This window comes from Anopheles coluzzii, chromosome 3 (assembly GCF_943734685.1).
Source record: "Anopheles coluzzii chromosome 3, AcolN3, whole genome shotgun sequence".
Classification (NCBI taxonomy): domain Eukaryota; kingdom Metazoa; phylum Arthropoda; class Insecta; order Diptera; family Culicidae; genus Anopheles; species Anopheles coluzzii.
In genome coordinates this window covers 44,613,660-44,628,303 of record NC_064671.1, presented here as the reverse complement: position 1 = coordinate 44,628,303, position 14,644 = coordinate 44,613,660, and the positions used below count along the sequence as shown (strand labels likewise).

Below are 14,644 nucleotides of genomic sequence, written 5' to 3'. Positions count from 1 at the left end.
AAAGTGACTAAAACCGCCCCCTACTTGCAAAATTACACGAAAATTAGTGAAATTTTAGCTGGAAATCACGAGATTCGACTTACGCGGAAATTCGAGATACGCGGTATTTTGCGGCCGTTTTCGGTCCCCATTAACCGTGTATCTCGGGGACCGCCTGTACATGGCAGGTTACTTCATTATTTCCTTATATGCAAAAATGGATCTCAAAATGAGGTATTGATTCATTCAATCGCCTTTAAATTAGCTTTCTAATAGAACTGAATTAAATCAGGGTCACTTACCTGTATTTTGCGTCTTAAGCCGCGGCATACAAACACGCACACTACGTAGCCAATGTGTGAGCAAGGTGTATGGATATTAGGAGGTGAAGTGCTTCAGAGCAAATTGACATTTCACGACTTGACATAACAATACTGGGGGCTCCGGTATTAAAATCGGGGAGGGCTGGAGGGGGGTATAGAAAATTGTACGCGATTTGACATAACAATACTCAATGATGGCGCCCGGAAAACGCGCTAACAATTCACCTCCTTAATAAACACACCTTGTGTGTGAGCCTCCTCTTGTCAAACGGCCAGTTGCATGACGCTGTCAAAACGCATCCAACGTACCAACCTTCTGCTTCACAGTTCCATCAAGTTCAGCGACAGAGTTTCAAGAAAGTGCGCTGCGTGTGTGACTGCGAACTGGGTGCTGCGATGTGTGAGTGAATGCGTTCTTGTTGACTTTGTCACAGAATTGGAAAACGTAAGAATATTTCTGTAAAATTTGCACCAATTAATGGGTAAAAAGTACGTCGGAAGTGTTTGCCACCGTTTCTTGCTGCAAGATTGAGCGCTCCGTGTAGGCAATCCGCGGTGTGATTGACTGGTTTGCTCTTGCTGCGGGGATTACCACACAATGGAGATGTAGAATGGTGAAGCGGAAAAAATGTGGTCGCACGATTTTCTACTTGTTCTTCTTTCCCAAGTTACCGCTATTCGATTAATCTTTGGATGGTTGATTCAGAAACCTATCTTTTTTTCTGAAAGTGTTCCGCGATTCATCCGATAAGGTGTGCTTGGAATGTTCCTGCTCCTATAGTGTGCCTCTGTGTGTGCGTGTGCGTGTGTGTGTGCGTACGCGCGCGTGTGTGTGTGTGCATGTGAGCGAGTATGTGAAAAAGTCTTGTCCAGCAGGAGGAGGAGGATGATGGAAGCAAATGTCGTCCACCAACAGCTTCGTTTGGCAATTTCCATCCAAAAACTGAACAAAAAGCACCCCAGCCACACTGCGTAAGTGGGGGGCAAGCGCAGGTCTCAAATGGAAATTTCCATCCACATCACACCCCACGCGCCCCTACCGTGCGTGCGCCCTGTCACTTCCACGGTGCGCGTCGGTGGAGGGTACACTTTTTTTCGGATGCGTCGCAATTGCGTTGCCAGACCCAGTTTTACCTCCCCCCCTGTTCGGTCCAGTCGCACGACATTTTGCAGCACGTCATAGCCTGTGTGAACAATGGTCATGGCAGGGACCGCACTCGATGAAGGAAAAATGTTTTCTTTTTTCCATGTGGTAAAATTGGCTCCTGGCGTAGATCGGCTCGTACGTTTGAGCGTGCATGTGCGTATGTGTGCGCGCTCACATGAAGGGCAACAATTTGGCGGAACTGTCAGTGGGACGTAATGCGGTACCCCATGTCTGGCTCGTCAGTCCTGCAAGACGATGGGCCGCTGTGAAAATTTTGTAGGTTAGGTTTATCACGATGGACGATGAAATCGACACCAACGACGACACGGGTGACGTTGTCGGGAGCAGGGAAGGAGGAAGATGGAGCAGAAGTGAAAGCGGCGGTGTGGCGGATAGCGCTTGTTTTTCTCTCGCTCCCTTGCAGCAATCGATTCTAGTCAGTCGCTGCTTCTAGATTTGATGTTAACTAGAATATCCTGGCCCGTTATCTTGCATTGGGGATCATGACGAAGTAAGCGGCGGAATTACTCCGTTGTGGGCTTAAGGTTTTGCTAGGCATGTTGCTTCATCGGGGAACCATTGTGAACGTTTGTGTGTATGTGTGTGTGTGTGCGTGAGTGTATGCGATCGGAATATTTTAGAGAACTTTACAACCAAAGCGAAAGAACGGAAGAGACTGATGAGGTAATTTCATCGTGCGAAACATGCGGAAGCGCAGGAAGCTGTACGAAAGTGGTGGTGTTCTCCGTTAAAATGGCTGTCGCGAAATGCGTTGAAAGGTGGCACAAGAGAGACGAAAAAATAACGACGGAAACAGTGAGCAAGCGTGACAGAAGTGAGAGCAAGAAAGAGAGATGTAGCGTAAAATAGCTGTGTTCATAGATTTTTTTATTATACCGTACACCGTTTGTCTCGATGTATGCAAATGTTCCTCGCTAATGTTTTGATCATGTATTGCAATTAGAGGGGGTCAAAAAGAATTATTTTTCTGGTTATGTGTGTGTGTATTTATGGTGGATTGTTTTTTGTTCGATAGTGAATAGTTTTCCAATTCAATAGTTGTTCAATAGTAGCGTTTGAACCGCAACCTCCCGCTATTGCGGGCAACCACCACCGGGATATGGGATGAAGAGATGAGATACCCCGCTGAAAGGGTAGTGAAAATGAAGAAAAGCGAGCAAGGGGGAAAATAGAGAGCAGAATAATGGCAGCAAGAGAATGTACAAGAAGAAAATAGATAGTTCACTGTTAAAAGCGCCGCTAGGTGCTGTTGCAGCTGTTGTAACGCGTGTGTGTGTGTATGTATGGATGGCATAGAAAGAGGAAATAGAGTAAAGTTTGTATGTGTGGTGGTGTTTTACAAAAAGAAAAGCCAGAACCGTATACTGGTGTGGAGTGTAGTGTATCGTCCACCACTGTCTGGCTGTTTCTTCTAGCCAGCTCGTTAAATGGCACCGCATGCTGCAACAGAACGTTTTACTCTAGCGTTTGAAGAAGGGTTAAACATGCTTTTTCTCGATTGCTTTTTTCAGATGCTATGCTATGCTATGGAAAGAGCGTCGTTCCTAGCATAATATTCAATCGAAACATAGCCAATATTTCAATGCGCCCCAAACAAATAACGCCGAATTTTTGCATTATTCGTTTTGTGGCGTCAGGTTCCGTTTCCCCGTCCCGCAGCGCAGAAAACCGTTCGGCCCGATATCTCGGTGGAATGGGTGAACTGTTTGCCCGCTTGTATTTATGTGTACATGTATGCGTCTCTCTGCTGGCATGCTTCGACCGGGGTCAGACAATGCTGAGGCGCGCAATTTTAGCGCTTTATGTTGCTGTTGCTGCTGCTGCTGCTGCTGCTCTCCTCCGTTCGATCTGTATGTATGTGTGTACGTGTGTGCACGTGAGTGTGTGTGTGTATGTGCTGATGTATGCTCTTGCTGGCTAGCGGCGGCACAAATTCGTTCACCAACACACATTGCTCAGCGGAAATTGCCCTACGCTTCTTGGGACGAACGCATCGTGGTTTTTGGTTGGAACGCTCTGGCGTTTATATATTATGCTGTGCGGGAAAAGGGTCGCGCATCTTCCTCGTCCAACGAAATGATGTACGTACGGTGTTAGTAGGAGGTCCGATGGCTAAACAGGATGAGTGTGGAAATGAGCTGTTTTAACCCGCGTCTCTTACCGTGCGTCTTTGCTGCTTTCAACTCTTTACGAGAGTGTAGGTACGCTTGGACGAAGCCGCTGCTAGTTTCAGCTTCCATCACTCTTTTTGTGTATACATGACTACAATTTCGATGCTGAAGTCGCGTTGTTTTTTGGCCCAGTACAGTTTGTCTGGAGATATTTGTTGGTAGCTAACCAACGGTGGGTCTAAACTGTTTTTCTTGCTGATATCTATTTGCCCTTTTAAATACTGTCGTACCCGTTTTTTTTGTTTTTCGGATGCAATACAGAGGAAAATAACCTTAGTTTAGTATATGTACCCTTTTAAGGGTATAATATGAAACTTCTATAGTGAGAAAAAGATATAAAAAGGATTGAAAAGCGTTTGCAAATGATTGCAAAAATTTTTAGCTTGTTTCCATAGATGTGTGAACCTAATAATGGCACAAATTTTGCATAACAATGAAATCGTAGCTCGTCGCCACCATGTCGAAACCATAATTATACTTGCAATACTTGCGAACAGCTCTACAAAGCCGATCAAGCCTGTCAAGTCAGTTCTTTCGGAGATTGCTAATGACGCCGCAGCAAAAGGCTTCATTGTAGCTGCCCAGCGTGCTCGGTTTAACCTCTGTTTACATATTAAATCGTCTCATTTCAGTTTATATAGGGTTCATGATGTAATGCTTAAAGAACATCGCGAATGAGTCGAATGAGCGAAGAATTGTTATTTTATTCTTTTTACAAGAATATTTTTTACACATGAATGATGCTTCACTCTCTGACATTGATAGCTGTAGCACGGTAGAGTGAAAGCCACGGTGGTGTTAGAGTTCAGCAAGTTCTTCTGACGTCAGCCTGTTCCGAGCGAAGCCATTGAGGTGGACAACATAAATGTCGATTACTGTCGGCTAAACAACATCCCCTTAGATGGTAGTGCAAGGAAACAGAGGTTTTGATAGCGTTACGCATGAATCGGACTCACTATGACACGCTACCTGACCCCACCGACACGAACCCATGGGTGAAGGTGCATGTGGGTGGAAATGGAGAAGCGAAGGAAGTAAAAAAACAGCAGCTCCATGTACATGTATCAAGTAGCTGCTAATTATAAACGATAACTGTACATTAGTAATATCAAACAGGAGTTAAAATATACAGTCTAATAATTACGAGTGTCTTTCACAGAGATCCAATAGTTGAAGTGTCGATGAAAAAGTACACATTTTACATTTTATAATGTGTGTTGCGGTTTAGTTCACTTAATTTTTAGTTAGTTTAGTTTTTAAACCGCTTAGAAATGTATATTGCGTACTACAAATGTGGACTGGTTAAAGCTGCATATTTAACTCATCCATATTAACATTAAAACTAGAAAATCCCCTTTCTATTGTATGATTATTTCGTCCTTTTTATTATACATAATAATCACACATGAAACAAAACTACACCTCTTTTATATGATGGTACATACGTTTTCTAAATTTTACGACGAAAGAGAGAAAATGAGCGACAGCGACTATAACAAGTTGATTATTTATTTTTCCCTTAAGACACAAGGAATGGTATTTACCTTCCACAGTACTTGTTGAATTGCTTTTCTTTCAAGAATTTCGTGCTAACCACCAATTTGTTACTTTCCGGTGCGTGTCTTTAGCCTTCAGTTCAAAATTAGGTACTTGCACATGGACCTGTTCCACGAACTTTCCCCTTCTCAATGTACCTTTGTTGAAACGGTAGTACAGTAAACTCTCGAACGAACTTGTTGTATTATCCCCCAGCATCCTTTCCGACGTATTTTTGCCCATTGTTTTTTACAGATCTTGAATGTTTCAACATTTCTATTTCGTTTTTTGTTTTCATTTTAGGATTGATGAATGTGAATGTGCTATCGAGTTAACCGGGAGAACAACAGACAAACGAGCGGAAAGGAAAGGCGCGAAGAAAGATACACTCTGACGATTATATTTTGCCCGGACCACGCAAAATCATCACCAATCATCGGGGGCGTGTGTGAGGACGTGTTGTGTGTTACCGCTCGTTCTCCCGTTCACCATTTTACCTGAACTGGTGAAGAGATATTGCACCCACCGGAACAACCAGTGTAATCGGCGGACTGCCATCTATTCCGTTCCTTGTCCTAAGGTGTGCTTCTGAGCCAAAAGCATGATAGAACATTCTTCGTGCCTTCCTTAAACTTATGCTTTACGCCTTCAATATCCTTTCTTTTTATTTTCCTTTCGAAGTCTATTGCATCTCGGGAAACCGTGTGAACGAGTGTGTTGAGTGTGGCACGCATCTGCAGCACCCATGAATGTGTGCGCGTGTGAGAAGTATGCAAGTTTTGCTGTGTAGTAATAATGGTTGGTATGTTTGAGTGAGATTGTGCGAATGTTTGCTGTAAACCGACGTCGGCGACGAGTATACGTGGAGGAGATTTGAAAACAGAGAGACCTCGAATCTCCCATAACTCTGTGCGGTGTGTGTCCTATTCGTACGAGTAGGTATAAGTTTCGACGTTAAAGCTAGCCCGTCTATCCTTTCATTAATTAAGGTTTAAAAAATACACATCGATTGTGTAGGAATATAGCTCCGCTTCGAACAGTGCCCATCGATCTTCAAAAGAGAGAACAAGACTGATGACCAACATCTTCTATGTTTGACTTGCCTGGGTAACGGTGCAAAGGAGAGAGCTCATATTTAATAAGCCCCGATCGCAAGGATAATAACAACCACTGCAGGGGTGCGTAAACCAAGTAATTTACCGATAAGGCAACTAGAGTGAGTTAAAATCATCCCTACCTAACATACATATACCTTGATATTTACTGCTCCTTAGTATTTTTGTTATCATTTTGCTTCCTTTTTCAAATGCAACGTTTGTTTGTTTTGCAATGAAAGCTAAACATTACAAACGAACCAGAAGGAGTGTCAAGATGATAGTATAAATATATACATTTTGGAAAACAGATTTGTGTGAAATTAAGTTTAAATTTGTTAAACATAACTCCCCACGGCAGGCGGAAGGGCTAAATGTGTTTAACGTCACGCTGCTGGTGAGTAAATTGTTTGACAGCAGCTTGTACGCTTATTTGTTTTTCGTTGCATGTGACTATGCTCCGAGCGAAGAGGGAGGGTATGCTCTTTCAAGATTGTAACGGTTGGGGACGACACAAATAATTATCCTGCTCTGTCTCTATTAGACGGACAATACCCAAATCAGTGCATCCTTTCAACGAACAACGAACCAACCTCCACCACCATTACCAACATCACCATCCCCCCCCCCACTGTCGTCACCCTGCAGCGGAACTGTAGAATGATCGACTCCTCGACTGAACGAGGGTGAATGCGGAAGGATGAATGCGTAACCAAGGACGACGTCAAGCAAATCAACAATCTCGACTGATTTGAGAATGTGTGAGTGCGAAAGTGAGCATGGAAGTGAGATGAGAGAGAGAGAGAGAGCAGTGCGGTAGAGCGGAATGAGTGGTGTACTTGTGTTAGAGAATATTATTCTTTCACTGTTTAGAATAGCTAGAGAGCGGTATTGATAAATTAGTTAATCACCCCTTTCTCCCCAATCGGTACCCGTTTATTAATAACATGTTATATCTTTCTTTCTCTCTTTTTCTTACAAACTCTGTATCCACTGTTGTAGTGTCGGAAGGACCGTTTTGCAAGGGACCAGCAGCACAGTAAGCGTGTAAGGAACGAGTGAACGAGAGTGTGCAAGAAGCGCATTTTTAAAGGAAAAATTTGCTGAATTTGTTTAGACGAAAAGTTGGAAAAATTAAGCTCGCGCAACGCTTGGTTTGAACAAATCCTCGAGGTGTGTGGTATTGTATATACACAACAGCGTGTGGATAGAAGCGTGCATGTGTGTGTGTATGTGTTGAATATTATAGCGGACTGTTTGTGGTAAGAGTGTGTGAAAGATTATTGTGAGAAGGACGCAATTGCATCAATAAAAGTGTGCAGTCCGATTGTTTCAACTCTACAGTCAAGCGAATCGGTTGAACGGCAGTAACGATGGCTATTCCAATGATACGCCTCGACGAGGCGAACCAATTGTTGGACTTTTCGAAAAAGCTTGACATTGACCTGCTGGACAACATCGTCTCATGCTTGTACAATAGCACCGGCGAACAGCTGCGCCTCGCTCAGACGGTGCTGACGACACTAAAGGAGCACCCGGATGCGTGGACGCGCGTTGACAGCATACTGGAGTTTTCACAGAACCAGCAGACGAAATTCTACGCACTGCAGATCCTGGAGGAAGTGATCAAGACGCGCTGGAAAATTCTGCCCCGCAACCAGTGCGAAGGCATCAAGAAGTATGTGGTGGGGCTGATCATCAAGACGTCACAGGATCCGGCAATGATGGAAGCGAACAAGGTTTACCTAAACAAGCTGAACATCATCCTGGTGCAGATACTGAAGCGCGAGTGGCCAAACAACTGGGAAACGTTCATCAGCGACATTGTCGGCGCGTCCAAGACCAACGAGACGCTGTGCCAGAACAACATGATCATCCTGAAGCTGCTCAGCGAGGAGGTGTTTGACTTTTGCTCGGGTCAGATCACGCAAACGAAGGCGAAACATCTGAAGGACACCATGTGTTCGGAGTTTGCGCAGGTCTTCACGCTGTGCCAGTTTGTGCTGGAGAATTCCCTGAACGCGCCCCTAATCTCGGCGACGCTGCAGACGCTGCTAAAGTTTCTCAACTGGATCCCGCTCGGCTACATCTTTGAGACGAAGCTGATCGACATGCTGGTCTGTCGCTTTCTGACGATACCGATGTTTCGCAACATCACGATCATGTGCCTGTCGGAGATTGCGGGCCTGCAGCTGCCGAACTACGATCACGTGTTCATTGCCTTATTCAAGCAGACGATGGAGCAGTTTGACACGATGATACCGCCGAACACGAACATGAACCAGATCTACATGAACGGGTCGGACGACGAGCAGTGCTTCGTGCAGAACCTGGCCATGTTCCTGTGCACCTTTTTGCGGGTGCACGCGACGCTGGTGGAGAAGCGGGACACAATGGAGGTGGTGCTGAAGGCGCTCGACTATCTGGTAATGATTTCCGAGGTCGAGGATGTGGAAATCTTCAAGATCTGCTTAGAGTACTGGAACAGCCTGACCGGCGAACTGTACAAAGAGGCGCACACCTCCAGCCAGCGGCGCACCTTCTACCACAAGATCCTGTCGAAGGTGCGATACATCATGATTTCGCGCATGGCCAAACCGGAGGAGGTGTTGGTGGTGGAGAACGAGAACGGCGAAGTCGTACGCGAGTTCATGAAGGACACAAATAGTATTAATCTGTACAAGAATATGCGCGAAACACTTGTCTACCTGACGCATCTCGACTATGCCGACACGGAGCGCATCATGACGGACAAGCTGAACAACCAGGTGAACGGTAGCGAGTTTTCGTGGAAGAACCTGAACACGCTCTGCTGGGCGATCGGTTCCATCTCCGGCGCGTTCTTCGAGGAGGACGAGAAACGCTTCCTCGTGACGGTCATCAAGGAGTTGCTGGGGCTGTGCGAGCACAAAAAAGGTACATTTCGAAAAGTGTGTTTGTATTAGAAAGAGCGTTTATGTGACTTTAACCCTCGATTTCATTTTGTTTTTCGTTGGCAGGCAAAGACAACAAGGCTATCATTGCGTCCAACATAATGTACGTGGTCGGACAGTATCCACGCTTTTTGCGGGCTCACTGGAAGTTCCTCAAGACGGTCGTGAACAAGCTGTTCGAGTTTATGCATGAAACGCACGACGGTGTACAGGACATGGCCTGTGATACTTTCATCAAGATAGCGCTCAAATGCCGCCGGCACTTTGTCCAGCTACAACCAAACGAATCCTGCACCTTCATTGAGGAAATTCTGGCAACGATGAGTAGCATCATTTGCGATCTACAGCCTCAACAGGTAGGAGGAAAATCGAGCATAGGATATAATAGAATAGGTTGGTTTTGTGTGTGTGAGTTCGTATTGATGTGTTGTTTGGTTTCGTTCGCAGGTTCATACGTTTTATGAAGCGGTCGGATACATGATCTCTGCTCAGGCCGACCAGGTGCAGCAAGATATTCTGATCGAAAAGTATATGATGCTGCCGAATCAGGTAAGCTAGACGATCCAATCGCTGTCTCTTGATCGACAAATCAAGCATCCCATCCCCTTCATTAAACGTGACAATTCCTTGCCTTTTCAACAGGTTTGGGACGATATCATCTCACAAGCGACCAAGAACGTGGACATATTGAAGGACATGGGCGCTGTGAAGCAGCTCGGCAGCATACTTAAAACGAATGTACGTGCTTGTAAAGCTCTGGGCCATTCGTACGTTTCGCAGCTTGGGCGCATCTATCTCGATATGCTGAACGTGTACAAGATAATGTCGGAAAACATTACGCAAGCAATTTCGCTGAACGGACTGTCGATCAACAACCAGCCGCTGATAAAGGCGATGCACGTCGTGAAGAAGGAAACGCTGACGCTCATCTCGGAGTGGGTATGGAAGTCGAACGATCCGAAGATGGTGATGGAAAATTTCATTCCGCCCCTGCTCGAGGCAGTGCTGTTCGATTATCAGGTAAGCATATTGGACTTAGCGGTGTTGCGTGCGGTGCATGCTGATGATGATGGGGCATTCATTCTGTAATATGTACCTTTCTGTATGTTGTGCAGCGCACGAAGGTCCCCAATGCACGAGAACCGCTTGTGCTTAGCACGATGGCATCGATTGTGAACCGGCTGCAGGCTGTGATCACGCCGGAGATACCAAAAATCTTTGACGCGCTGTTCGACTGCACGCTGGACATGATCAACAAAAACTTCGAAGACTACCCACAGCATCGTACGAACTTCTACGAGCTGCTTCAAGCGGTCAACATGTACTGCTTCAAAGCGTTCTTGAGCATTCCGCCCGAACAGTTCAAGCTCGTGTTTGATTCCATCGTGTGGGCGTTCAAGCACACGATGCGAAACGTGGCCGACACTGGCTTAAACATACTTATGCAGGTAGGTGATGCTGGCAGCTGGAAAAAGTAAAACAAATCCCGCTCCGTTTTAATCGTACGTCTCGTATGCTCTTCTGCTAACGCTGCTGTTCCATTGCTTTCCCATTGTAGATGCTGCAAAATCTCGAACAGCACCCGCAAGCCGCGCAAAGCTTCTATCAAACTTACTACACGGATATCCTGATGCAGATCTTCTCCGTTGTAACGGACACGTCGCACACGGCAAGCTTGCAAAACCATGCCACGATCCTGGCGTACATGTTTTCACTGGTGGAAGCCGGTCGCATTACGGTCAAGCTCGGACCCTCGGACGACAACGTGCTAAACATTCAGGAGTATGTGGCGATGCTGCTCAAGTCCGCCTTCAGCCACCTGACCGGCAATCAGATCAAGATATTCGTCACCGGCCTGTTTAACCTTGACCAGGATGTACACGCATTTAAGGAGCATTTACGAGATTTCCTGATCCAGATTAAGGTGAGTAGATTGGGGACAAAAAGGACGAACGCGGACGAGTTATTAACTTTCGCGCTTTTGTAGGAAGTGACCGGGGAAGACGATTCCGACTTGTACCTGGAGGAGCGGGAGAACGAGCTGAAAAAAATACAGGAAGAAAAACGACGCATGCTGATGACGGTTCCGGGCATGATGAATCCGCACGAAATGCCGGAGGATATGCAGGACGAATAGAGAGATGGCGGCGCTGCAAAATGTACAGGGAGAAAAGGTACCGCCGCGATTTCGCTGTCTGTCCCCCCGACATCCCTCCTTCATCCATCCACTTATCCTTCTTATTTTCCATCTAGCAATGGCTAGGCAACTACTGCGGGGATCTCTCTCTCTCTCTCTCTCTCTCTTGCAATTCTTAATTGATCGTGAAAAAACAACAACCACCCACCACTCTCACATACACTGTGTTTCACTAAGCAAAGTGATCGTAATAAGGGAATATCATCGAGAAATGCACGAGAAAAGGAGGGGGACGGGCGATATCGCAAATAATAAGTGTGTGCACTAGTGACAAAAGTAGGCCGTGAATTGAGAAAGCGCGATCTCTAAGGACATTAACAGGACAGGACGGCTTACGCTGATGATGATGATGATGATAGAATCGATAAGCGTACAACAACACTGAACCCATGTGAGAAGAGAGGAGGATAAACAGCAGGCGTGCGCATAGAATTTAAGAATTTTCTTTCTTTTCCTTTTTTTTGTTCTGTTCTGCTCTGTCGTTTTGGAAGTAAATTGGAATTTTGCGCCTGCAGCAACGGCAGCACCACCCTACCCCCATTGAACGCCTGAAAGGATCTTACTTTTAAACCACAAACAGTGTGTGCGTGTGCGCTCGTGTGTTCGTGTTTGTGTGTGTGCGTGTGTGTGCGTGTGCTAAACTGTAGTATGTAAGCGTGTATGATGTGCGCGAGTATGGTATTGAGTTGATGATAATTGATGAATGCGTAGTGGTGAGGGGATTAGTGCACTCCACACTGCATGGTGGTAGTATGTGTATGTACAAAGGATAATGCATCTTTGGTTGAAAAATGTACCGACAGTAGTACCCACGGAGGAGAATCTGCTGTGTTTTGCTGTAGGTGAAGGTCAGTAGGAAGCGTTAAGAGTAGACGACGAGCAGCTGCTTCTTCTCTTCTTTTAGACCCCCCCCCCCCCACACACACACACACACACACACACACATACACTAATGATAAACATTTGTGACCGGTTTGCACATGAAAAACGTGTATTATCAGCCTTTGTTAGGGAGTGGGGCTGGGGCTATTAACGCCCAACTAAATGAAGAAATATTCTATATGTTTTAAAGCATTTTTACACTATCCCGTACACATTTCAAATGCATTAACATTTGCCGGCCAGAAGAATTTCTTTTTTCGTGTTTTTGTTTTGCTTTTCGTGCAACAATCCCGGACTGCGGACGCTGTTTGTTGGGCAATTTTGAGAGTTCTTTTTTAAATCTTGCATCATTTCAAACACACTCCACACGAGGACAATAACTTTTCGGCTTATTGGTTTACAAATTAATTAATTAGTTTCACAAATGGATTGTAAAATTTGCCTAAAGTGTATGGTACAGGCGAATCGCTTGCCAAGGGCTTGTTTCAGCTCATTGGTTCGCACCAATTCCCACTAATACCAGAAGCGTTTACGTTCGCATCAACAACAAGGGAGGGAACGGTTTGTAAATAAAACGCGGTAGAATGTAAACAATCTACAATGTTGGAGAGATGCCTCAAGCATCCTTCTCCTTCCCCCGAGTACAAGCTTTGTTGTTCTTTTCTTTTCTTTGGGGAACATTACAAACAAGACTGTGTGGATTTGTGTTTGTGTGTATGTGTGTGTGTGTGTGCATTTTTGTGTAGTCCTTACTCGTGTGGTATATAACGGCAATGGATTTTTGCGTTTCTTCCCTGTCCAATGGAGACCCATTTTTGAAAATAGGTTTGACCCTTATCACAAACCTATGCTTAGCAGGTCACACATAGAAATAGGGAGAGTATTTTGCATTTTAAAGCATTGGTAGCTAACCATTTAAAGCATCGGCAGGTGACAGGAGCGGGTGTTTCAAGGGCCATGTTGTGTACACAGTGTAATCACACACACACACACACAAATGAGCCGTGTAGTTTAATACAATACAAACAATTGGTCGCGGTGTGAAAACACCATGAGAGAAAACCACCACTAAGTGCAGCTAGTATGTAAGTGTGGAATTCGGCGCGTGCAGATCAGATGAAAGCAAAAGCAGCGTTTATGCAAATTGTATATTATCTTGTTTTTTTTCTCTCTATTAACCTTTCATCCAACCTTCATGCTACGAGGGTGAAATTGTCGCAATTGTAAATTCAGAACGCAACAACTAATAATGCGTGTTATTTGGCATCAAATGGCATTGAACACATTTATTTCACATCCCCAGCGAGGGGGTTTACATTTAAAAAGCGCGCGACTAATAATGTAATATCGACAACAACCACAAATCATCGAACCATCGTACGTGAGGAGGAGAACACTCTTCCCTTCTTGTGCGTTTGTGTAAATGTGTTTTTAACCGATAGAGAGAGAAAGAGAGTCCATTTTGCGCTATTCAAGCACTAAATTATCGAAAGGATTGAAAGCAAAACAAACACACGCAACACAACATAACATACACACAAAGCGGAAGTGTGCTCCTGCAGCACGCGCGGTACTAGTAGTAACAGACAGTTAATAGTAGTAGTGTTGGGGCGCCGCGCATCTCCCGTTTCGTAGATTGTAAGCTGCTTAGCGATAGTGCACCCCCCTCCCCACCCCCTCTCCCCGTCGGGGGTCATCACAGGTTCGTGCACTGAACAAATTACACCTTTTTTTCGTTTGCGTGTTTGCGGTTTATATACGAGCGATGATGGAGAATGAATGTGAGTCTGTTTGTCTGTGTGTGTGTGTGTGTGTGTGTACGCGCGTGAGTTTACATTGAATGGTGAAGCTGGAGAATGTCCTTTCAAAACAGTGTGTTGGGGACACAACAGTAGTGGTGGGTTTTCTTTTCCTTTCTACTTCTTCGTTTTAATAATTATTAAGCAAAGTTGTTGCGTGCGAGCGTGAATGTGTTTTTTTTTTCTTCTTGCTCTTTCTTCGGCAAAGGGTGGAAGTAGAATTGCACTGTGTGTGACGATGTTTAACACACACCTACAAAAACACCTTGAATGAAAACATGTCACACGTACGACAAAAGAGAGTAAATGAGGGGGAAAAGAAAAAAAAGCAGTGCAAAAGCAGGTGGAATGCAACATAGAATAAAAAAACAAAACAAACACAAAATAAAGCGAGCGCGTATGTGTATGTGTGTGCGTGTATGTGTGCGTTAGTGCGTGAGAACATGAAAAGAAGGGTTTAAAGTAACAATAAAAGAGAAGCAAACACAAAGAACAAAAATAGTGCAACAAAAAGCAGCAAAATAAAAACAAAACAGAGAAGTACGATGAAACCGAACGAATG

The 14,644-nt window shown here is 44.9% G+C and overlaps 1 protein-coding gene across 14 annotated transcripts; it reads left to right on the top strand.

Annotated features, from left to right (window-relative positions):
* Nucleotides 1-609: 609 nt before the first annotated feature.
* LOC120957265 (exportin-1) lies at nucleotides 610-14,638 on the top strand. Of its 14 annotated transcripts, XM_049609832.1 has the most exons (13): nucleotides 617-747; nucleotides 5,481-5,757; nucleotides 5,859-6,112; nucleotides 6,195-6,355; nucleotides 6,816-7,032; nucleotides 7,274-9,187; nucleotides 9,271-9,560; nucleotides 9,652-9,753; nucleotides 9,847-10,224; nucleotides 10,320-10,652; nucleotides 10,763-11,128; nucleotides 11,192-11,378; nucleotides 11,458-14,638. In XM_049609832.1, the coding sequence occupies exons 6-12, from the start codon at nucleotides 7,645-7,647 to the stop codon at nucleotides 11,339-11,341; spliced, it is 3,162 nt and encodes a 1,053-aa protein (XP_049465789.1). In that variant the 5' UTR covers nucleotides 617-747; nucleotides 5,481-5,757; nucleotides 5,859-6,112; nucleotides 6,195-6,355; nucleotides 6,816-7,032; nucleotides 7,274-7,644; the 3' UTR covers nucleotides 11,342-11,378; nucleotides 11,458-14,638. The 14 variants fall into 14 exon arrangements, with proteins under 14 accessions (XP_049465790.1, XP_049465789.1, XP_049465783.1 ...); XM_049609833.1 differs by having other exon boundaries at nucleotides 610-702; nucleotides 11,192-14,638; XM_049609826.1 differs by having other exon boundaries at nucleotides 5,859-6,091; nucleotides 6,167-6,355; nucleotides 11,192-14,638.
* The last annotated feature ends 6 nt before the right edge of the window (nucleotides 14,639-14,644 follow it).